At 37.6% G+C, this 26,240-nt stretch overlaps 2 protein-coding genes across 2 annotated transcripts; one reads left to right on the top strand and one right to left on the bottom strand.

Moving 5' to 3' along the window:
- Positions 1–19,891: 19,891 nt before the first annotated feature.
- LOC126625537 (uncharacterized) lies at positions 19,892–20,617 on the bottom strand. Its single transcript, XM_050294602.1, has one exon. The coding sequence runs from the start codon at positions 20,615–20,617 to the stop codon at positions 19,892–19,894; it is 726 nt and encodes a 241-aa protein (XP_050150559.1).
- A 3,360-nt stretch (positions 20,618–23,977) lies between these two features.
- On the top strand, positions 23,978–25,436 carry LOC126625369 (umecyanin-like). Its single transcript, XM_050294468.1, has 2 exons — positions 23,978–24,371; positions 24,895–25,436. The coding sequence occupies exons 1-2, from the start codon at positions 24,194–24,196 to the stop codon at positions 25,278–25,280; spliced, it is 564 nt and encodes a 187-aa protein (XP_050150425.1). The 5' UTR covers positions 23,978–24,193; the 3' UTR covers positions 25,281–25,436.
- The last annotated feature ends 804 nt before the right edge of the window (positions 25,437–26,240 follow it).

Here is a 26,240-nt window from a genome sequence, read left to right as displayed (position 1 = left end):
TGCTTGCAGCAGCTTTATTTTCCACTTTCTTCCTACTACTTTCTCCCCATTTCCTGATTTCTTGTCGGCTGCATATAGCAGCTTTCCCTCCCTCTTCTCATATATATCCGGTCTCCCTCTTGTACCAATACACATGAAATACATATGAAAACTTTAAACCAAAAATTCTACAATAATCATCTTGTATCGTCTCACTGGTACTAGAATGTTCCAGCGGCCTCAACTAGCATGAAATATGTCTTTTCTTGTTTCATGGTCAATGTTAGGGAGTAGGGCCTAATTATAAGGTAGTAGTATGAAATCAGTTCCTTCTTGTTTGATGGATAATGGTGATTAAACTCATTTTACTTCCTTGTAACTAATGACATGTTTACTTACTTGAAAGGAAAATGATATGAAGATAATGTTTTCTAGATGATATTTTGCAGGCTACATGATGCGACGGTTGATAGTTGGAAGTTGATGGTTGAATTCCAACTATCAACTGCCACATCGTGTGGTCTATAAAAGATAGGTCAAGCAGATGGTCTCTCTAGCTAGCATCACGCTACTTGAAATATGGAGAGTCGAGAATCGGGGAAGTGAATAGCTAGTGAAGAGTAGGAGCTAGAGTATGAGATCAACTGGACCTTTCCTGATTCCTGGTTTTCAGGTATTCGATTGCGGAATTGCAAAGGAAATCCTATTAACTTTTTTATTTTCATATGGAATGATGTTCGAACTCATCGAGCAGGGTGCTCGAATGCCACCCACTTAAAAAAAAAAATATATATATATATATATATATATAAATATTGAAATGGGCAAAATTGGGCCAAGGAGCCTAAGTTCGAAAGATTTTTCGTGTGGAGGTTTGCACAAGATTGTTAAAAAAGGCCATTGTCCAGACACAATTTTCACCCCACGCAAAGTTACCGGCATAACAGGCTTTGTCTCCGGGGCTTTTGCCAATTTTTACCATATGAAACATAATAACAAATAGCCTCTTCACCTTTTCCCACCAACGCCATTGGTCTCACAACCCTTTGATTCTTACAATTTCTCTAGGAGTCTCTCTCTCTCTCTCTCTCTCTCTCTCAGAAGAGCTCTCTGGAGGCGCTGCAGGCAGGGACTCCGAGAGCTTAAGAGAGACGTGAGACCTCTCTCGTGGGGTATTATCCGAAAGAGTCAACAACAACAATGGCCATTCCCAGGCTCTCTCTTAATCGTCTTACAGTTGCGGCTATTGCTGCCGTCATTTTTGGCATTGCCATTTCTGCTGTTCAGGCAAACCCCATGCCATCCGCTCCCGCTCCCGCTCCAGCTTCCAGTAACAGCCACAGCGATGGTTAGTTCTGAATCAGTTTTGCCCCTTCTGTTTTACTCTCCCTCTTTTTTCACCGTGTACTTTGGATACCACATTTCATGGTTTAGTGGTATTCATGGGGGTTAACATCTAATTTTCAGGGACAAACATTGACCAAGGGATTGCATACTCACTAATGGTGCTGGCTCTTGTGCTTACATACCTCATCCACAGTGCCGACATTCCCGGCTTCTGAGCTCAAGAACGAACGAAGGAATCAACAGAATCAGGGATAGGAGTTTTGTTTAGTCGGACAAGCAGATGGATGTTTGTGTATTCCTTTGCTCATGTGCTGTGTTATGGGATGTCCATGGTACTAATTCTGGCTTTGACAATTTGTTGCTGTTTGACAATTGCATTTCCAGAATTCTGTTTACGAATAACATGAAGCAGAAAAGTAGAAGACGAAATATAGCACATTTGTAAAATGCGAAACAAATCCAGATCAGAATAACATTTTGCAAACATCATTTCCGATATCAGATACAAAGCATGGAGTTACGTAGTAATAAAACCTCAATAATTGTCAGTTTTTCACTGTCAAAAATTCAAAATGAAGAGGGGAAGGAAAGAAGTCATCCGTACGAGAAAGATCTCTGCCGAAGAATCCTATCAGCACCAAATGCAATCAGGCTGTCCGATCAATGTGGCTTTGCATCCTTCTGTTCCTGGTCAGCTAGTGAAAACTTCTTCACTTTCTGTTTGGAGACGAAAGAAACATGTTAGTGTTTGCATAAATGCAGGCACAATTTTGAATTCAGAAATTAAATGATACCATAGCCACCGACCTAATAAGCAATAGCGACTCGATAACCAAGATTGTAAGAATCATTAGTAGCTTATAAGTTATGACAAAATCATTAATTTGTCGATATCTACTTTGAAGCGGTTGCTTATTTGAGCATTAGACTACAGAGCATCTATAAGCTCGATTTCTCAACTTTTGGTAAATCCGAAAATCCAAAAGCAAAAAGAAAGCTAATTCTCCTGTTTAAACACTGAATGCCAAGTTTATGTATCCAAATATCAACTTGATGACTACTCAGCTTTGATTCCCGCATCTTCAGAGCCATATATCTTCACTAAAACAAGTAAATAATCAAATTGAGGAAACATTGGATTAACTGTCAAGTTCACGACTTTAACTCTAGTTTGCATAAAAATGGCGTCCCAAAGATTAGATCCCACCAACGCTAATATAATTGGGAAAGCAACTGCCTCGATGAGTCAGAATCCTGATTAGCAATCAGCTAATTAGTATAAGCTGGCTGGTGATTCAATTAGACAGTAAACAAACCAGAACCACGAAGAAGTTTATTTAGTTCAAACAAATGCATCAATTGGTTTCGGCAGAATGTTGTCATATGCACATGTGTTATTAACTTCACGAAACCAGAAAACTATATCTTCGAAAAAAGTTTCGTACTTTCAAAGAAAAAGAAAAGCATGAATTGAAAAAGCTCACTCCAAACAAATATCAATCTGGGTTTCAAGTTTCAACATTATCCGCAATCAAACTTTTTTCAACAAAACCTAATTCTCTGCCATAATAAATCAAACCCAAATTACCTAACCCCATTCACTCAATTAAATCAAATAATTTGAATAAGCAGCCAAACCCCCAAATCAAATCCCAAATTACGAGTGAATTATTCGATCAATTAATTAATAATTTCCAGAGAAAGTAAATTCAATCAAAGGCCAAATTAACCCAGTGCCCACAAATTCACAGAGAAACTCAAAAGACAAAGAAAGAGTGTGAATTGAGAGAGAAATAGAAAGTGGGTGACCTTATTGAGCACGCATTCTCGCAGGGAATGCAAGAGGCGAACGCATCTGTCTTGATCGAAAGGAGACTGAGCGACGCAGTTGAGCAGATCCAGAGCCTCCTGGCCGCACACCGCCTTGCCACGAGCGTCCTCCATTGCGGTTTTACCTTAATCAGGGTTTAGGGTTTTAGAGGTGATGGTTTTTCCGAGGATTTGTTTGGTTCCCGAGAAAAGCAAAGAAAGTGGTGGAAAATTCGGCAGTCCCGCCTTGCCGAGTACGTTAGTCAAAGTCGGTCTGTCTGACCCCAAGTTTTCCTTTTTATTTTTCTTTCTCCAACGACACCGTTCCGTTGTAATCCGAAATTATTCCCGCCAAATTATTTGCATTACTTTGCTGGGTATACCTATTACAGTTCATGATCATGTTCTTGTAATTCATATTAGCAACTTCCTCACATGCTGCTAGTATGTGGTCGTCAGGGGATTTACTACGTTTATTTATGGTGTTTTACTCTCTCCAGATCAAGGAATGATCACTAGAGAATATGGACCCAGTTGGCACTAAATATGTAATTGTGTTGTGACCGTGTTTTAACTTTTAAATGACGTTATTACAATAGATCAGAGCGTCTCCAAATTATTAGGTCTAGTAACAAAAGTACTTTGATGTCAAACTAACTTAACAGTTAAAATTCTTTATTGTATAGCAACTTACCGAATAATTCACTAATATTTCTCTTCACTTGAAATGAATAGGTCTTAAATTCGAATGTACCAGCTATGTAAGATTAAGATTGTGAATTACCACTAACGAGGAAAGTTTATGCTTCGAAGGCCCGTTGGAGCAATGGATTAGGAATAAATAAATAAAATGAAGAAAGACGAACTTTTGTAACAATGTTTTGAAATACTAAATACCCAACCCAATGCAATGAAATTGAAGAGTACTACATAGGAAAAATTGAAAGTTTGAACTCTAAATCATGTGGTATGATAAGCATGTCTAAACTAAAAATTTTGATTAAATCATGTGTATTGTTGAGGCAGTGTGACTTGTAAACATGTCGAACAGTAACTCTTCCATGCCTTATCAAGTTATGGGTACAAATTTGGGTAGAGTTTTGGCTAAACGATTTTACCAAACTTGAAGTTGTAGAGTTTGTTAATGGCAAAATGTGGTGCAAATTATTGCCTCTTTTCTATGACTAGTAATGATGAGAACTGAGAATAATATAATTTTTAGAAAACAAGATTTTAATACTTAAATAAGATGAAATTTAGAAAAATGTATTATACAACATTAAAAATTAATTTTAGTTCCTAAACTCTATTTAATACCAGAATATGTATTCAATTTCTCTCTTTTTTATTTATAACTTTATGGTGTTCATAAATTAAATTTTGTGAAAATACTATAAATTTTAATCCCCATTATGGTAAGTCTCTTATATACGAAAATATTTTCGTAGAGATTTTTAGGTACTCTTATGTTTTTGCATATTTTCTTATGTGCCACTAATTCATTACAATATATTTAGGTACGAACATTTCGGTACACTAGGTTAGTATAATATGTTTAGATAGGGACATTTTGGTACACTAGTTTAGTATAATACATTTAGGTACCGACATTTCAATACACTAGTTTAGTACCATAAAATTTAGGTACGGAATTTTCGATACACTTATGTTTTTGCACATTTTCTTATGTGCCACTAATTCACTACAATATATTTAGGTACAAACATTTCGGTACGCTAATTTAGTAAAATATATTATGATTCAGACGTTTAGGTACACTAATTAGAGGAAGTTAAATAAAATTAATGAATTAAAATGTTTATATAATAAATTTAAAATATAATGTAATGAGGTTTGTCACACCATAAATTTTTTTTTTAAAGCATGAATAAAAAGGGTAACTTTAATGTAATAACAGGTGACTGTGTTGAACTAAAATGCTTCATCAAACAAAGTAATTTACATAGTCATTACACATAAAAGAAACGACAACAACTCCTAAAAAAAAGTTTAAAACTATTTATAAGCAGTCTCTTTCTTCCAAGTCAGCCATTAGATTTTTGTCTCAGCTCCTGTAACACAATTAATAAGGGGTCAGCTAAAAGCTCAGTAGGGGCCCAAGGTCTTAAGTGATTAATATTATTAATGTTATGAATGTTTTATGAGTAATGTAATGCAAGACTGTACTTTTTTTCTACCCAACCAGTTAATCTATATATTAAAACAAACAGACATGCATGTCCCATACCATGCATTTTACCAATGTGGTCTCGAGTGCTTTAATATATAAAATAACCCCCATCAAATATCCTAAGTTCATAAACTCCTTTTGCTAGTCATCTTATCTAATTCATTGATCTCCAGCCCAAATCACCCACATTGACGATATATCCCGCCAATACCCTATTCTAATGTGCACATCGGGCTCGCCTAGAACTGGTTTCACAATGAATAGATTCAATTACACAAAAGCTAATTTTCACATTTTCCCACAACCTAAGAAACTCCTGTACTTCGTTGACATATGATAATGATCATGCCAGTATATAATATATCACATCTAAGCCAATAGTTAAATATATATATATATATATATAGCATGTTCACATATTTCACGTTGTTGATGCACAAAATCAGTGAGGACTTTGGTACAACAGAAAGTGTTAAGTTTGCGACATTCACTAGATTGCTCCGGTCACTAGTGTGGATAAGTAAGTAAATGGATAGGGACAGAGAAGCAAACACAAGATGTACGTGGTTCACCCAGATTGGCTACATCCACGGAGTAGAAAAGTTCTCATTAATTGTGAAGGGTTTACACAAGTACATAGGTTCAAGCTCTTCTTTAATGAGTACTAGTGAATGATTTAGTACAAATAACATTAGGCAATATTGTGAGAGAATGATCTCTATTTATAGAAGAGAGTTTCTAGTTTCATTCTCACATTGACATGTGTCGTGTTGTGATTGGCTTATGATGTTGACACGTGTCGTGTTATGATTGGCTTCTGATATCGACATGTGTCGCGCTGTGATTGGCCTCCTGGTTAGAGGGAAACTCTTCTGGGTCCTTGACAGTATAACATTGACCGTTGCTCAGTAATTTCGGGATTGGTCAAGTATGATACAAACAATGCTCCCCTAAGTTCCCGAGTAAGGGAAGCTCTTCGGTTGAGGACTTGCAAGATCCAAGCCGCTCAGTAATCACGAAACTTCTAAGTACTGAAGTGTGGTATCGTCTTCACTTGCCTTATCTGTCTCATAGGTAGATGTGGCATCTTCTCTGGAAGTACTCTTCCTCCATCCAGGGGTGGTATCTTTAACCGGTGGAGATGCACAAGGTAATGTATCAATTTTACTTGACGTTTACTTGTAGTTTCAGGCTTGATCAAGCACGATACAAACCATGTAGTAGGAGTCCCTCAAATCGCCGAGCTAGGAGATTTGCCGAATAAGGTAACAGACAAGGTAAACAATCAGACTTCCAAGCAAGCAACCTGGATCGGAGGTTCGACTTCGGCTTCCGATTGATTGTTCTCCTTCTCCTTGTGTCGTAAACAGCAACAAGGATAAGGAGAAGCAAATGGAGAAGAGATGATATGAGATACTTTTGCTTTTGAAGAAGTAATTTTCCACAGGCTTATTCTTAAACTGGGCTGGAGGGTTTTCTGGTTTCCTCCAGAGTATAAGGCCGACTCAAGAATTTGAGGGTCAAAACAAGTCCATCAAATCTAGAGTACGCTCGACCCTGATGATATGGGATACTTTTGCTGTTGACAAAGTAGTGGATGTATCGGCACGTGTTTTGCTACGCTTGTCTCCATATGCTTCCTTGTATCCTTCTCACATGCCCTATCTGTTCCTCAGGCATATGTGGTATATTCTCTAAAAGCATAAGATGTTGAAGATGAGTACTCGAGAGTAATGCCAGGTAAGTAATCAGGCAAGGGGTTCCAGGCAGTCAGTTCCTGACTGGAAGCTTGATTCTAAGTGTTAATTGATTGCTCTCTTTCTCTTTGTCTTGCAGGTAAGAACAATGCCAAAGGAAAAGACAAGGAAAAAGTATGATATGGGATACTCTTGCTTTTAACCCTGATGATATGAGATACTTTTGCTCTGGTGTGACTTGTTTGTAGAGGTATTATCAGGAGGAAAATAAGCTGAGTATTTCGAGAGACTCTGCTGAGAGTGCCCTCTCGGATGTGAAGAAAAGTTGAGCATTTTTTTTATTTGCAGGTCTGCTTGGCTGTGGAGGATAGAGGTCGACATATATAGAAGTCTCCCTAACAATAAGTAGTAGTGCTATTCCTTTACCCTTCTTGGTCATAGCAATGTAGTGGGAGCTGCAAGCTCCACGTGTTTTAACTTTGTCAGAGCACTTTGAAAAAGTGGTCTGTGGTATCTGGAAAGCTGATGTTGCGTGTGAAGATTACAGACAAGCTTTATCCAAGGAAATCTAGCTCTCGAAGTTCGGAGAGCGGTGCCTCTTCAGTGTTTGAACAAGCAATCTTGTTGGGGATCTAGCTCTCGAGATTCAGAGAACGATGCATCTTCAATTTTTGAGAAAGCAATCATGTTGAGAGTCTGACTCTTGAGATTCGGAGAGCAGTGTCTCTTTGCTTTTTAAGAAAGTAATCCTGTTGGGAGACTGGCTCTCGAGATTCGAAGGGCAGTGTCTCTTCGATTTTTGAGCATGTAATCCTGTTGGGAGTCTGGCTCTCGAGATTCGGAGAGCGGTGCCTCTTCGATTTTTGAGCAAGCAATCTTGTTGGGAGTGTTTTCTCGAATGTGAGTAAAGGTTGGGCATTTTTGCCAGTCTGCCTTGCCACGGAGCACGGAGGTTGACACACATTGGGACTTTCTAGTTATCAAGCGGTGGTACTGTTCCTTTACCCTTGTGGGTAATAGTAGGGTAGCTAGACCTTCAAAATTTATGTGTCTAAACTTTGTCAGAGATCTTTGGCAAAGTTATATGTGGTACCCGAGGAGCTGATGTTGCGTGTGGAAAGTGGTGCCTCTTCGGAATTCAGAGAGTGATGCCTCTTCGATTTTTTAACCAACGACCATGTTGCCCTTTCTTTTATAAGGGCACCAATCATGTGCAAGAAGTACATTCAGAGAGTTATTGCTTGTAGGAATTTTCCCCTTACTTCAGAGATTTATTGCACCTCATTTCTCCTTTATCATTTCTGAGAATGTCTGGCCCATCCGACTGTCGTTTTGACTTGAACTTTGGTGAAGAGGTAGCCATACCTTCTCAAGACAATATGTGGCGCCCATCCTTCTTATCCCCTACTGGTCCTCTTACCGTTGAAGACTCTGTGATGAAGAATGATATGACCGCTGCGGTGGTGGCCATGAACCTTCTCACTCCCAAAGATAACAGACTACTTTCCAAACGGTTTGATGAGTTAGCTGTTAAGGATTCTCTGGCTCTTAGTGTTCAGTGTGTAGGTTCTATGTCTAATATGGCCCAACGCCTAGTTGCTGGAACCCGTCAAGTTAAATCATTGGCGACTGAAGTGATAAGTCTCAAACAGGAGATCAGAGGACTCAAGCATGAGAATAAACAGTTGCACAGGCTCGCACATGACTATGCTACAAACATGAAGAGGAAGCTCGACCAGCTATAAGAATCTGATAGTCAGATTTTACTTGATCATCAGAGGTTTGTGGGTTTGTTCCAAATGCATTTATTGCCTTCGTCTTCTGGGGCTGTACCGCGTAATGAAGCTCCAAATGATCAACCTTCGGTGCCTCATCCTTCTGGGATTCTGCCTAGTACTGAGGCTCAGAATAATCACCCTCTGGTGCCTCATCTTTTTTAGGCTCTGCCAACTGCTGAGACTTCTCCTGATCAACCTTTGTGAAGGCTCTCTCTTGTTTGTTTATTTTGATTCATGTATATGTACATATTTGTAACTTATCGGAGATATCAATAAATAAGCTTTGCTTCATTTCAACGTATTGTGTTAAATACACCAAGGCCTTCTTCACTAAGTTCTTTGAATTTTTCCTTTTGTTGAAGCTTGTATGTTGAAGCTTTGTGAGTGAAGCATGTAGGTTGAGGTAGTGCTCCCTTAATTTCCTGAGTGAGGAAAACTTCTTGTTTGGAGACTTGAAAAATCCAAGTCACTGAGTGGTCGTGAGACTTCCGAGTATCAAGGCGCAGTAGCATATGGTAGGAGTCCCCCAAGTCTCCGGTCGAGGGAGTTGACGAATGAAGCATTTCCTTTCTAAGTGGTAGCCCAAAACTCTTTTTTTCATATATATTTGTTATGAAAGTTGTTAGGCCTAAAGAAGATGAGGCCTAGGCAATTTTTTTTTTTCGAAATTTTTTTTTTTTTTTGAATTTTTGAATTTTTGAATTTTTGAATTTTTGAATTTTTGAATTTTTGAATTTTTGAATTTTTGAATTTTTGAATTTCGAAAAAAAAATATATATATATATATATTTTTAAAGCTTTGTAGGTGAAGCTTTGTAAGTGAACCTTTGAGGTTGAAGCTTTGTTGGGCATCATGAATTGATTTTGCTTCACACTATCTCGATCAAGATAGTGTGAAGCTTTTGTAGGTGAAGCTTTTGTGTTGAAGCTTTGTAGGTGAACCTTTGAGGTTGAAGCTTTGTTGGGCATCATGAATTGATTTTGCTTCACACTATCTTGATCAAGATAGTGTGAAGCTTTTGTAGGTGAAGCTTTTGTGTTGAAGTTTTTGTAGGTGAAGCTTTTGTGTTGAAGCTTTGTAGGTGAAGCTTTTGTGGGTTAAGCTTTTGTAGGTCAAGCTTTTATAGGTCAAGCTTTTGTAGTTGAAGCTTTTGTGGGTCAAGCTTTTGTAGGTCAAGCTTTTGTAGGTCAAGTTTTTGTGGGTCAAGTTTTTGTGGGTCAAGCTTTTGTAGGTGAAGCTTTTGTGTGTGAAGTTTTTGTAGGTCAAGCTTTTGTGGGTCAAGCTTTTGTGGGTCAAGCTTTTGTAGGTGAAGCTTGTGTGGGTGAAGCTTTTGTGTTGAAGCTTTTGTGGGTGAAGCTTTTATGTTGAAGCTTTTATAGGTGAAGCCTTGGAGTTGAAGCTTTGTAGGTGAAGCTTTGGAGTTGAAGCTTTTGTTGGGTACCATGAATTGATTTTGCTTCACATTATCTTGATCAAGATAGTGTGAAGCTTTTGAGAATTTGTAGTTGTCCTCCATTGATGAAGCTTTTGTTGGTGAAGCTTTTGTATTGAAGCTTTTGTGGGTGAAGCTTTTGTGTTGAAGCTTTTGTAGGTGAAGCTTTGGAGTTGAAACTTTGTAGGTGAAGCTTTGGAGTTGAAGCTTTTGTTGGGTACCATGAATTGATTTTGCTTCACACTATCTTGATCAAGATTATGTGAAGCTTTTGAGAATTGTGGTTGAACTCCTTTGATGAAGCTTTTGTTGGCACCATAAATTGGTTTTGCTTCACACTGTCTTGATCAAGAGTGTGTGAAGCTTTTGAGAATTGTGGTTGCCCTCCATTGATGAAGCTCTTATTGGCACCATAAATTGGTTTTGCTTCACACTGTCTTGATCAAGAGTGTATGAAGCTTTTGAGAATTGTGGTTGAACTCCTTTGATGAAGCTCTTGTTGGCACCATAAATTGGTTTTGCTTCACACTGTCTTGATCAAGAGTGTGTGAAGCTTTTGAGAATTATGGTTGCCCTCCATTGATGATACTCTTGTTGGCACCATAAATTGGTCTTGCTTCACACTGTCTTGATCAAGAGTGTGTGAAACTTTTGAGAATTGTGGTTGAACTCCTTTGATGAAGCTCTTGTTGGTACCATAAATTGGTATTGCTTCACACTGTCTTGATCAAGAGTGTGTGAAGCTTTTGAAAATTGTGGTTGCCTTCCATTGATGAAGCTCTTGTTGGCACCATAAATTGGTTTTGCTTCACACTGTCTTGATCAAGAGTGTGTGAAGCTTTTCAAAATTATGGTTGAACTCCTTTGATGAAGCTCTTGTTGGCACCATAAATTGGTTTTACTTCACACTGTCTTGATCAAGAGTGTGTGAAGCTTTCTACGAGTTGTAGTGTTTGCATTGTTACAGAGAGGAAATGTTTGAAGCAGATGCAAGAGGGCTGAATAGCTTGATCTTCGTATGCCATGCACTGAAGTTGTTGTTGGCTTGCAATAAGACTTTGTTGGTGACTATAACTCTTGTTGGGCATAAGTGCTCCCCTAGTTGAGTTGTCAAGCTTGAGGGCTTTTGATTATTTGTGAATGCTAGGAGTTCACATGTACAAGTTGTACCACTCGTCTTCTAGTAGGTGGAATGAATGGTGAGTTGCTTTCATCACTTGGTTTGTGGTACGAAGGTGAGTTCCTTCATAACCTTTCATCACATTTCATCACCTGGTTGGTGGCACGAGGATAAGTTCCTTCTTCCCCTGGTTGGTGGCATGAATGGCAAGTTTCCAAATGATATTAGAGTACGGGTTGTACATTTTATCACCTGGTTAGTGGCATGAAGGAGAGTACAGGTTGTACATTTCATCACCTGGTTGGTGGCATGAAGATGAGTTCCTTCTTCACCTGGTTGGTGGCATGAGTGGCAAGTTGCCAAATGATATTAGAGTACGGGTTATACATTTCATCACCTGGTTGGTGGCATGAAGGAGAGTACGAGTTGTATATTTCATCACCTGGTTGGTGGCATGAATGGCAAGTTGCCAAATGATATTAGAGTACGGGTTGTACATTTCATCACCTGGTTGGTGGCACGAAGGAGAGTACGGGTTGTACATTTCATCACTTGGTTGGTGGTATGAAGATGAGTTCCTTCTTCACATTTCATCACCTGGTTGGTGAGAATAAGGGCAAGGTGTCGAGGCATATTGTAGCAAGTGTCGAAGACACAAAGTATGTTGAACCCTTTCGAAGCACAGTTGGCTTATGTATGGATGTGTTGGAATGTATGATGTTTATGTATGAATGTGTTGGAATGTATAATGTTTATGTATGAATGTGTTGAAATGTATGTTGTTTATGTTGATTGATATGAGTCATGCTTATGAATGTTTTGCTATGCATGAAGGGATCCATGCTTTTGATATGTGAACCATGTTGGTTGTAACACTTAGTATCACATACTTTGTGTCAAATTATGCATGTTCAAGCTCTGAGTTGGAGTATAAAGGTAGGTCAGCGTAGACCAAGTGTTCTAGTGTTAGGAACTCAAAAAACTCAGAATAAGTTGTCTGAATTCCCTCTTTTTTAAATATTTGTCGAATGGCTTGTGTGACAAAAGATCTCAAGCGGTTGAGAGTCAAAACATTTGTAATGTGTATGCCTTCTTATAATAGCATTTCCATCAGTACCTAGTCCTCCACTTTGAAAGAGTGAGGCTTAGCCCTATAGTCATAATAGTCGACGGTACGTTCACCCCTGGTTGTCTTGATACGAACTTTTATCCCTCTTGTTGTAATGGGCTTGCTGAGAGTAAAAATCCTTCCTCTTACCAAGAGATAGATACGTTTGGTGACTTAGCGAGTAGCTAAATGAGGCAGGAGATGATGCAATGGATGTCTGAATGGCCAAGATCTCATCACTTGGTAGAACTTGACTTCCACTTCCCACTTGTTGATATGGGTTAACCATATGGGGGTTCCCTTGGTATGTCATTGCTTCAGTGGATGCGTGGTTGTAAGCCTGTGCCATCACCTCAGAGTAAGTCTTTCAAGTGTTGGCATTGATTATGTACTTGAAGAAACAATCACGTAGGCCTGCCGTGAAGGCCTTGAGGGCGGTCTTGTCATCTGCCTCAGCGCAGCGAGAATACTCATAGCTGAAGCGACCGGCATACTCTCGTAGTGACTCATCCAGCTTCAGGTGAATAGTGTATAAGTCATCTGTAGAATGCAAGCGATCAGTCTGGAAGATGTGTTGAGAAACAAACAGTTTCCTCAGTTCCTCAAATGAGTCTACTGTCTCAAGTGAAAGACGGCAATACCAGTTTAGAGCTCCGCCAGAGAGGATTGATGGGAAGAGAAGACATTGATCTTCGTCGGTGTGCATCCGATATGCCATGGTGGACTCAAAGAGGTTAAGGTGTTCAATTGGGTCATCCCTTCCAGTATATAGTTGTAAACCAAGCTTTTGTTTTGTCTTCGCTTGAAGGGGGTGTCGAGGATCCTCCTTGTGAGAGGGTCATGCCTGGGTTGGTTCCAGTCAGGTATCTCGGCCTGACGTTTGGCCTTCAACTTGTTTACTTCTTCAATGAGCTATAGGACAAGGGGGTCCTGAGTGGAGCCATATACCACTGGAATTTTCTTTCGTAAGTCTCAATCGCCTCTTGGAAGTAGGAAAGTTTGAGCAAGGGCGTGTGGTTTTTTCTTGGACTCGCCGTACTGACTTATAAAGCGAGTCTGTCTGAATACCTCAGAGTTCTCAGTACCTTCATGTTCCTCTGGAACCTGTTGTTCATTCCCTAGATTGGCAGCGGGCCTAGGTCGTGGGAGGGGACCAAGTCTTTCAGAAACCCTTGGGTCATTGATCTTTGAGCATATGTGGAGGGGATTCTCTCGACGTTGCTTTAAGAAGTCTCGGCAGTCACGATGAACGGCTTTCGATCCTTCCAACCCTTCTGCAAGGAGGTGTCTTCCTCCACTTCTCCTACTTCGGGTCGAAGCATCTGGGTTGAGAGAAGTCTCATGTTGATCAATATTTTGATGATTAGCTCACTCCTCATCAGGGATACCCATGTCAAAGGGAGGTGACCCTCCGTGTTGGGGGGTACCCAGATGATGGTTGATGTCTACAAGGGCAACGAGCTCGCATGTTTGAGTACGCCTAATTTTGTGGAGCATCTCAAAGAGCTTCTCATATTGCTCCTGGAGGATCTCATTCTTCATTGCTATCTTGTTGTTCTGAGCTTCTAGCTCATCGACTTTAGCTTGAAGAGCAACCCTTTTTCCTTCATTCTTTCGTTGCTTCGCACTAGGTGCAAGAGGGGTGTCATTCTGTGTACTGTGGCTTCCTTCGCTCCCCATGTTAGAGAGGGATGCCTGGTCAAAAGAGAGTGTACGAATGGTGGAAACCAGCTTGGCAAAGTTGAAGAGAGTGGGAATAAGTGTCGTTCCCACAGACAGCGCCAAATGTTGATGCACAAAATCAGCGAGAACTTTGGTACAACAGAAAGTGTTAAGTTTGTAACCTTCACTAGATTTCTCCGGTCACTAGTGTGGATAAGTAAGTAAATGGATAGGGACAGGGAAGCAAACACAAGATGTACGTGGTTCACCCAGATTGGCTATGTCCACGGAGTAGAGGAGTTCTCATTAATTGTGAAGGGCTTACACAAGTATATAGGTTCAAGCTCTCCTTTAGTGTGTACTAGTGAATGATTTAGTACAAATGACATTAGGCAATATTATGAGAGAATGATCTCTATTTATATAATAGAGTTTCTAGTTTCATTCTCACATTAACATGTGTCGTGTTGTGATTGGCTTCTGATGTTGACACGTGTCGCGCTATGATTGGCTTCTGATGTCAACACGTCTCGCGCTGTGATTGGCCTCCTAGTTGGAGGGAGACTCTTATGGGTCCTTGACGGTATAACGTTGACCGGTGCTCAGTAGTTTCGGGATTGGTCAAGTATGGTACAAACACACGTGATACAAATAACACATGTAATTAATTAATTCCCCAGATTCCCCTACCTTGAATCCTCACTTCTTACTCCATGAGTACTTCTTTTGCTTATCTTCTTTATTAGTCTCTTACTCACTTTCTACGTAGGGTATGTATTGCATGTTCCAAAACAAAAAAAGTAAATATGGAGCATTGCTCCTATTTATACTATAAATGAGGCGGCAAAACTAGTTGTTCTCATTGGTTTATAGGTTTCTCTACAATCAACTCCTCATGCTATAACACCATTCCACGTTAACTATAAGGTTCATTAGTCATCACCATAGCCTTCAATAGTCATCACACTAAAGTGCTTACTAAGCACTCTAAAAACACCAAGCGATGACACATAACCTACAAACTTTCCACCACACATGCTAATAATATGATTAGTGTCCTTAGGTTGGCATGGTGGGTAAACACCACATGGCAAACTTAGCCACTCAATGAATGCCATTTGTCCTCAAATTTCCTAGTCCAATTGTAAAATCTGAATTCGTATATACTTCGAAATGTAAACCGAAAATTGTCGTGATCTCGAAATGAAATACACTTTCATCCTATGATATTCAAAATAGTAAAATCTTCAACGCGTTCTAAGCACTTTGAAAATTTAAGAGTTTCACAATCTATCTAAATAAACTTAAGAAGGGTGAAGTCAAGGATTTTTCCTCTTCCAAATGGGTTAAATATAAATTGTATATGGTTTGTAGTCTAATAATTTCAACCCAACCTCAGTTACCCTAATCAACTTTCTATTTAATCATATAAGCATGTCTGGAAGAAGGTGTATAAAATTTAGAAATTATAAGACTCCACAATCTACCCTCCTTAAATAAATTTCGTCCTCAAAATTTAAAACATACCGGTGTCAAAAAATAATTTTGGGTATTTTTCTCTCATTTCAGCTTCTAATTCCCATGTAGCTTCCTCTACATTCCCATGTAGCCAAAGAACTTTGACTGATGAAATAGTCTTTGTACGTAACATTTGATCCTTATGGTCTAATATCTGTATTGGTCTCTTTTCGAATGATAATTTCTCATCAACGTTGAGTTCTTCCCAATTAAGAACATGTGTTGGATCCGGCTGATACTTCCGAAGCATTGAGATGTGAAACACATTATGTACATTCGAAAGTTGAGGTGGTAATACTAACTTGTAAGCCACTTCTCCAATTCGTTCTAATATTTCGAAAGGTCCAATAAATCTTGGAACTAATTGTAACATCCCACATCGCCCAAGGGAGTGATCCTTAAATGTATATTCCCATTCCTACCTAGCACGAGGCTTTTTGGGAGCTCACTGGCTTCGGGTTCCGTAGGAACTCCGAAGTTAAGCGAGAAGGAGGCCAGAGCACTCCTAGGATGGGTGACCCACTGGGAAGTTGCTCGTGAGTTCCCAAAAACAAAACTGTGAGGGAATGGTAAGCCCAAAGCAGACAATATCATGCTACGGTGGTGGAACGGGCCCGGGATGTGGTGGACCCGGGCCGAGATGTGACAAATGGTATCAGAGCCAATCCCTGGCCGGAAGTGTGCCGACGAGGACGTCGGGCCCCTAAGGGGGGTGGATTGTAACATCCCACATCGCTCAGGGGAATGATCCTTAAATGTATATTCCTATCCTTACGTAGTATGAGGCATTTTAGGAGCTCACTGACTTTGGGTTCTGTAGGAACTCCGAAGTTAAGCGAGATGGAGGCCAGAGCACTCCCAGGATGAGTAACCCACTGGGAAGTTTCTCGTGAGTTCCCAAAAACAAAACCGTAAGGGAATGGTAAGCCCAAAACGGACAATATTGTGCTACGGTGGTGGAATGGGCCCGAGATGTGGTGGACCCAGGTCGAGATGTGACATAATTTTCCAGATTTTCCAAATCTTTTAGCTCATTTTCTTGGTGATACCTTAAGAAAGACATGATTGCCAATGTTAAACTCTAATGGCCTTGTTCTTTTACCAGCATAATTCTTTTGTTGACTTTGAGCAGTAAGTAAGCGTTGTTTTATAATCTTGATCTTCTCAGTAGTTTCTTGTACCGTATCTGGTCCTAGTAAAACATTTTCACCTACTTCCGCCCAACACAAAGGTGATCGGCATGATCTCCCATAAAGTGCTTCATAGGGTGTCATCATTATACTTGATTGAAAACTATTGTTATAAGCAAATTCGGCTAAAGAAAGATGATCTTCCCAGCTTCCATGAAAATCCAAGACACAAGCTCGTAGCATATCTTCTAAAATTTGAATAGTTCTTTCTTATTGATCATCAGTTTGGGAATAAAATGCACTACTAAAATTCTTATAGCTCGTTGCAAATCCCAAAACCGAGAAGTGAATCTCGAATATCTATTCGAAACAATTGACAATGGAATTCCATGTAATTTAACTATCTCTTGATTGTAAATATTGCCAAGGATTTATGTGGAATCCGTCTTTTTCACTGGTATGAAATGTGCAGATTTAGTCAAACGATCTACAATGACCCAAACATCATCTTTCTTTTTAGGTGAATGCGGTAAGCCTGTAATGAAATCCATAGTTATATGATCCCACTTCCATTCTACAACAGGTCAAGATTGAAGAGAGTCAGCTGGTGTTTAATGTTCGGCTTTTACTTGCTGATAAGTTAAACACTTGGATACAAGCACCTTTATAGCTTTCTTCATACCACTCCACCAAAACTGACGACGCAAATCATGATACATTTTTGTATTGCCTGGATGAATAGTGTACAACGAGTAATATGCTTCATGAAGAATGTCATCTCGCAATTCTTGGACACCTGGTACATATAATCTGCCTAAGTATTTTAGGCTATCATCATCATGAAGAGTCCATCCTTCAGGCTTATCTCCGGCTAAAATTTTCTCTCGAATTGACTTAGAAAAGGCATCATCTTGTTGTTTTTCAACAACTTTTCCCAACAAAGTAGGTCTTGTAACCAAATTATAAAGACATGCCTTATTTTCATGTATATTCACATGTAAATCGTAGTCCAAAATAGACTCAATCATTTTCCACTTTTGGATTTGTAACCATGCTACAAATCCATGCGATTTTCTCCTTAAGGCATCCGCTACAACATTGGCTTTTCTAGGGTGATAGTGTAAACCAAAGTCAAAATCTTCTAAATATCTCATCCAACGTCATTGTCTTAAATTGAGCTCTTTCTAAGTAAAAAGATATTTCAAACTCTTGTGATAAGAGTAAAGCTCAAATCGCTCATCATAAAGGTAATGTCTCCAGGTCTTCAAAGCATGCACAATTACAGCTAACTCTAAGTCATGTGTTGGATAATTCCTTTCAGATTGCATCAAAACACATCCAAGTCCTCGTAAAGATGCACTAGTATAAACTACATAATTTATGCCTATTTCAAGAATAATTAATACTGGTGTTGTCGTCAAGCGAGTTTTTAATTCTTGAAATGACTCTTCATAGTCCTCATTCCATATAAACTTCACTCCCTTTTTGTGTCAACTTGGTCATTGGTGCAACTATTCAAGAAAAATCCTTCATAAACCTTTTGTAATATCCAGCCAATCCAAGAAAACTTTGTATTTTCGATACATTCTTTGGTTGGTTCCAATTCAATACTGCTTCCACTTTAGAATTATCAACTGCAATGCCCTCATTGGAAATTATGTCCTATAAACTTTACTTTTGTCGTCCAAATTTCACATTTACTCAACTTGGCATACAATTTATTTTCTCTTAATGTTTGTAGAATAGTTCGTAAATGATCCTCATGCTCTTCTTTGGATCTAGAATAGACCAAAATGTCATCGATGAATACGATCACAAATTGATCTAAGCAATGTTGAATGATTCGATTCATCATATCCATAAATGATGTTGGTGCATTTGTCAATCCAAAAGACATAACTAGAAATTCATAATGCCAATAACGAGTCCTGAAGGCTGTTTTAGGTATATCTTCTATTTTGACTTGAAGTTGATGATAACTTGATCAGAGATCAATCTTTGAAAAATATAGAGCACCTTTCAGTTGATCAAATAAATCAATCCTAGGTAGAGGGTACTTATTCTTTATAGTGATTCTATTTAGCAACCGATAATCAATGCACAATCTAAGGGTTGTATCACTTTTCCTCGCAAATAATGAAGTTTCTTTTTGAGTTCTTTCAGTTTTGCTGGTGCCATTCGATGAGGAGGTATAGAAATAGGCGTTGAACCTGGGTATAATTCTATCACATACTTCACTTCATGCTTTGGTGGCAATCTAGATAACTCTTCGGGGAAAACATCAATGAATTCCTTTATTATAGTAATTAATTCTTCATGTGACCCACTAACTGCTTCAGTTATAATGCTGGCTAACAAGCCCAAATAATCAAATGTTCTTTTATGCACTATGTGAGCTTGCTTATCCCTATAGAAACTGAAAGTTTCTCCCGCATGAGTATTTATTGTAATTTTCTTTGTGCTGTAATTAACTATAACTTCATATTTTTTGAGCCAGTCCACCCCTAAGATAATATCATACTACAACATGTCTAATATCTTCAAATCAAAGGGAATTTTATGGTTTGACATTTCTATCTCGCAAGATTTACACACTTAAGTAACCTCTTTGCTACCACTCAAGGGAGATCCAACTAACAAAGAAAATTCCATATTTTGAGTTTCTAACCCAAGAGTAGATGCAAAACATTTCGATATAAATGAGTGTGTAGCGCCACCATCAAATAACACTCTAGCCAAAGAGTTGAAAACTAGAAACGTACCTTCCACTAATTCATGCTCAGCTTGTCTTGTCACATTTGCTATAGTACAAACTTGTCCCTATGTGAGTTGTCCAGATTTCTTTGTATTTGGAGGAGCTCTTGGTCTGGCTTGTGAAAATTGTCCTCCTAGACGTTGTGAAGGTTGAATAACTTGTGGTCTTGGCCAATTTCCTTGAGTTTAATAAGGGACATAGTTCTAAGGTGGTGGTGCACGAAATTATGTTTATGGAGTGTAAAATTGTACTTGGGGGCACAATATTGCACTTGAGGTCCTTGATTCGTTTGTTGTCGTGGATAATTCTTCTTAATAAGTTCGATTTGCTGACATTGATAACATGTTTGGGGTTCTTGGCTTTCCTATGGTTGGTACGAAAGAGAATTAAATCTTGTCTGCTTATTGGTATGTCCACTGCTAAAGTTCTTATAATCCAAAATTCTTTTATTTTCAGACCGTTCCGTTATGTACGCCATTTCCTTTACATCAGCATACTTGCTTAACTTTAGAAATTCCACATTTTCCAAGATTGGTTGTCTCAACCCTTCTTCAAATTTCCTCGCTTTTGCGACATCGTCGAGAATCATATAAGATGCAAAACACATAAGCTCTTCAAATTTAGCCTCATATTCAATGATAGTTAAGTCTCCTTTTACAAGATTAACAAATTCTCTTGCTTTCATACTCCTCAAAGTACTTGGGAAATACTTATCTAAGAAGATAGTCTCAAATTCTCCCCAAGTTGTAACTTGTGTATTTGGATTACTTAAAATTGACTCCCACCAAAGGTATGCTTGTCCTTCTAAATAAGTACAAGCAACAATCACTCGAACGTCTTCTGGAACCTTTTGGTTATCCATTTTTCTTTTCATCTGCCTCAACCATTCTTCTGCGGCTATAGGGTTTGGCTCACCACTAAATATAGTTGGTTTCGTCTTGCGGAATTCTCCTTGTATCCTCATAACTCGATTTTCTTCAGTTTCATGATGTCGGTCTTGGTTATTACTTTCTCTAAATGTTGTGGCCATATCCTGAATAGCTAAAATTACTTCGACATTTCCGTTGAACTCGTTTTGATTGTTTGCCATCTCAAATCCAACAAACAAATTATCTCAAAATAAAAGAAACAAAGAAAGAAATAATAATATAAAGTATATGGTAATACAAAGACAATTAAGAAAACATGTATTTAATAACATTTACACTATTTTACAACAAAAAATTGTTCATACTACTTCGACTATCTTACACTATGATACAACAAAAAGTCTTATACTCCACTGTCTTACACTATTTTACATCAAAAGAATAGTAGTTAGTTTGAAAGACTTAGTAGAGCTTTTTATATAACTACCACCTCATTTATCCTTTTTAATCTTCCTCATCCGAATGGATGATGATCACTTCTGATGGTGTATGTTGTGGTGGTGTAATGCTTTTAACTGAATTTTCACTCGGATCTTCTTCTCCTTCTTCATTTTCTTCTTGTACTGGCTCATTAGGTGGTTCTCTAGCCAATGGATTTTCGATATCTACTAGAGGCCACATATTTCCTTTCTCTTCTATAAGTTCCACTACTATGGAATTGTAAACAATATCATTATTGATTTCATCATCAGCAGCTTCAACAACATGCCTTCTCGTTCTAATGCTATGCTTTGCAATACGCTTTTGGGCTCGAAAAAAAGTAATTGTGCCTTATAATTGCAGTCTGTTTAATTATCTCCTTAACAAGATCTTTAGTGGAACTTCGAATAAGGTTATTATAGTGACCAAGATTGGTTGGAATACACCCATGATAGGAGAGATGGAATTCTCCGCACGATCCATCACTTATATTTGACTCCATTGTATCTGTCAAGGCCATAAAGAAATAAGACGTCTAGAATACAATAATGGTATAATAGATTGTCAAATTTGTAACAAAAACAAAACTTCCTTCTTAATGGTAAGAATACTTAAACTGGCAATTCTTAATTGAAGGATTGTAAACCTAATGCTCTGATTCCAATTAGTTATTATTATTATTTAGAGCATGAATAAAAAGGGTAACTTAAATGTAATAACAGGTGACTGTGTTGAACTAAAACGTTTTATTAAACAAAGTAATTTACATAGTCATTACACATAAAAGAAGCGACAACGACTCTTTAAAAAAAAAGTTTTAAACTATTTATAAGCAGTCTCTTTTTTCCAAGTCAATCACTAGATTTCTGTCTCAGCTCATGTAACACAATTAATAAAGGGTGAACTAAAAGCTCAGTAGGGGCCCAAGGTCTTAAATGATTAATATTATTAATGTTATGAATGTTTTATGAGTAATGTAATGCAAGAACGTACTTCTTTTCTACCCAACCCGTTAATCTATATATTAAAACAAACAGACCTGCATGTCTCATACCATGTATCTTACCACTGTGGTCTCGAGTGCTTTAATATATAAAATAACCCCCATCAAATATCCCAAGTTCATAAACCCCTTTTGCTAGTCATCTTATCTAATTCATTGATCTCCAGCCCAAATCACCCACATTGACGATTTATCCCGCCAATACCTTATTCTAATGTGCACACCGAGCTCGCTTGGAACGGGTTTCACAATTAATAGATTCAACTACAAAAAAGCTAATTTCCACATTTTTCCACAACCTAAGTAACTCCTTTACTTCGTTGACATATGATAATGATCATGCCAGTGTATAATATACCACATTTATAATATATCACTTCTAAGCCAATAGTTAAATATATATATATATAGCATGTTCACATATCAACATTTCACGTAATACAAATAACACATTAATTAATTAATTCCTCAAATTCCCCTACCTCGAATCCTCACTTCTTACTCCACGAGTACTTCTTTTGCTCATCTCCTTTTATTACTCTCTTACTCACTTTCTACGTAGGGTATGTATTGCATGTTCCCAAAAAAAAAAAAAGAGTAAAGATGGAGCATTGCTCCTATTTATACTATAAATGAGGCGGCAAAACTAGTTGTTCTCATTGGTTTATAGGTTTCTCTACAATCAACTTCTCATGCTATAACACCATTCCACTGTAACTATAGGGTTCATTAGTCATCATCATAGCCTTCAATAGTCATCACACTAAAGTGCTTACTAAGCACTCTAAAACCACCAAGCGACGACACATAACCTACAAACTTTCCACCAAACATGCTAATAATATGATTAGTGTCCTTAGGTTGGCATGGTGGGTAAACACCACATGGCAAACTTAGCCACTCAATGAATGCCATTTGTCCTCAATTTCCTAGTCCAATTGTCTGAATTTGTATAGGCTCTGAAATGTAAACCGAAAATTGTTATGATCTCGAAATGAAATACACTTTCATCCTATGACGTTCAAAATAGTAAAATCTACAACGCGTTCTAAGCACTTTGAAAATTTAGGAGTTCCACAATCTATCTAAATAAACTAAAGAAGGGTGAAGTCAAATTGAATTTTTCCTATTCCAAATGGGTTAAATATAAATTGTATATGGTTTGTAGTCTTAATTTCAACCCAACCTTAGTTAACCTAATCAACTTTCTATTTAAATATAAGCGAAATAAAATTGTTCCCATTTATGCATGACTAAATAGAAATAAAAAGAGAAGTCTAAAATTTTAATCATATAAGCACGTCGTGTATAAAATTTAGAAATTATAAGACTCCACAACATTAAATAAGATATCTATTAAAATTAAAACAAAAATATAATATGAATTTGAATTAAGTACACATTAAAGGACTAAAATCAATATCCAATCTAACACCAAATTTTTATTAAATTTTAATCTTCTTTAAGGATTTATTAAATTTTAATCTTCTTTAAGGTTAAAGTTCAAAAACATTAGTAGTTGTTTTGTTGGAGTGGACAAATTTGTATAAAAAAAATTAAAAAAAAACTCTATGGACATGTAATACGTTGTCATAGTGAAACCAGAAACATCTTTAGTGCGGACGTAGCTCAATTTTGGTGAATTTGCGATATATATCGTTATATTTTTGTGCATTTGTATGATTTATGGTGTAATAAGTTAATCCAACTATTGACATCAACAATGTCCATGGTAATCATGTTCAGACTTACACTTGATTGACAAGTTTAACGACTAGTTAACCATATCCGCCATACTAATAGATTAAAGTCAATAATTAACTAACCTGAAAACGATTCATATCGAACAGAAGCATAATCAAATCAGAGAATCGTTTATTAACAAATTGCGTAATTAGGTTCAACAAGACACCTGATGATTCAAATAGTCATTTGTTATTTCTCCTAAAATAGCCATAACACTGCATGCAGATTGTTAGTTTTTCGTGCTAAAAACCCTCTTCTCCTTTGAAAAATAGGCGAAATTCCCTTCTCATATCTCTAACAACATAACCGTTGACGTCGTCCGAAACCCTTAAAATACCATGCAATCACAGGAGCAAGCAACTCCAAACAATTTTTATAGCAGGCATCCATCTCACTGTTCTTTTAGCCGTCTTGTGTTGAAGGAAACGAGGACTAGGTTACAATATTATTATTTTTATTCTATTTTTATTATAATTAAGCTTCCTTCAACACCGGCTCACCAGGGAAATAAAATAAAATATTTATAAGTAATATATATCGAAAGATATATAGAAAACCGGGAGGCAAGATGGGAAAGATTCAGATTGCGGTGTTCCTAGCGGCAGCAATGGGCTGCTTCTTGATGGGATCAGTGAGTGCTTTCACTCACATTGTTGGAGGAAAAGAGGGCTGGTCTGTACCTGAGAACAAAACTTTCTATGAGGACTGGGCTTTTCCAAGAACCTTTGGGGTTGGTGACAGACTTGGTAAGAACTTCTAGTTGATTTTTCAAATTTATGAAGGAAAAAAAAATAGTATCCATTTTCATCTTATTTATTGTATAAAAGGCTTTGAATTCCCAATGTGGGTTCTAACCGATAAACGAACGAATGATCTGTCTGATTGGCTTGAAAGGGTTTGGGTTTTGAATACATGGAATGAGGTTCAGAACGAAACCCTTAATTTAAAAACAAACAAGGAGTTTCAGTTTGATTTTCGAAAATAAATTAAATAGTTTGTTCATTTGTAACATGTGTATAATACTCCGAATTTACTAACTAAGATTCTAAATGATTTTTGTTTTCAAACTAAACAATGAGGATGAAACTCGAACCAACCAAATATGGTTTTGTCTTGGCAATCGAAATTCCTTTGAGCTACGTAAATCAAAGCAAGTTCGGCTTGGCCTACAAATTTTCAAACTTTAGATTCATATACTCTTGAATACCATTTGATATATCTATGTATCTGGCTAACAATTCTTGCCTGAATGTGTGGTCCGAATTGCAGTTTTCCCCTACAGGCCCGGCTCTGGCAACGTAGTAGTCATCAACAAGGACGACTTCGACAAATGCACACAGAAGAATGTCATCTACATGTATTACAATGGACCAACCATCCTCGACCTCACAGCACCAGGTGACTACTACTACTACAGTGGCGTCGGCAAGCACTGCGAGTTTGGCCAAAAGCTCCACATCAAGGTCGTCAACAAGCCTGGATCGTCTGGCAAGATTTCCCCATTCAAGCTTGTTTCCAAGAACACCAAGACTACTGCTGGCGCGCCTGCCCCCATCACAGATGCGGCTGCTCCTGCTCATTCCTCAGCCACCACCATTCAAAATGTTGGCATGGCTTCTGGTTTATTGACCGTCTTCTTTTCTCTCTTCATCTAAAGAGAGATTTTATGTACTTTTGATATTGCCCTTGACAAAGTAATTACATGATATATATCATCCATACTACAATTAAGAGAAAATTCTGTCAAACATTGTACTGGAAGATGGATTTTTACCCCTATTAAATTAAATAATCTTAATAATTCATCTAAACCATGAAGTTACAATTACATTTACATGGAATCTTAATTTAGTTTATCTAAATGCGCTTTTTCGTGAGTCAAAAGTTTTGAGTTCGATTCTTATATAATATATAACTTTTACAACCATTAAATTTACACTCTACAAAAACAGTGTTATAGAAATCAAACACATACGGTCTGATTTTCATGTATTGTGATCAAACTCACATAAACTATTGTGGAATACCTTAACGGCTCTTGGATTAACAATGCGGAAATGCAGAGATTTGACTCTTAATGGACTCAAGCTGCCCTTCGCTCAATAAGGTATAGGTATGATGTCAAAGGAAATAATGGACCATCAATTCAGCCCATTCCAACTAGATAGGCCTTAAACTATGACCCAAGAAGCCTGACGGTAGAGTATTGGAAATGATCAAATCCATTTTTAGAGCGTGTACAATGGAAGAGGATTCAAATTGTAGATCCAAACTCAAATTCTGGCTTTCAACACATTTTGGACACGAAAATATACGGCTACTTCTATGTATGTAGATTTCTAAGAGACATTTTGGATACGGTCCTTAACTATTAATATTCTTTTACTGAAACCTTGTTGGTTTTCAATTTTTTATCGAAGTCCCTAAACTTAATGTGATAATGTATTTCTATGTAGGTTACTATATTTTTTTAAATAAAAATTTGAAATTTTTGGTATTTGTATTAATGAGATTTTAAATTAAAAACCCCCATAATTTGTGGATTAAAATTATTAAAATATAAATTATACTCTCCAATATATTGTGTATGTGTGTGTGTATGTATTCATATAAAC

Source organism: Malus sylvestris, chromosome 6 (genome assembly GCF_916048215.2).
Source record: "Malus sylvestris chromosome 6, drMalSylv7.2, whole genome shotgun sequence".
Taxonomy (NCBI): domain Eukaryota; kingdom Viridiplantae; phylum Streptophyta; class Magnoliopsida; order Rosales; family Rosaceae; genus Malus; species Malus sylvestris.
This window is presented reverse-complemented; position numbering and strand designations above follow the sequence as displayed.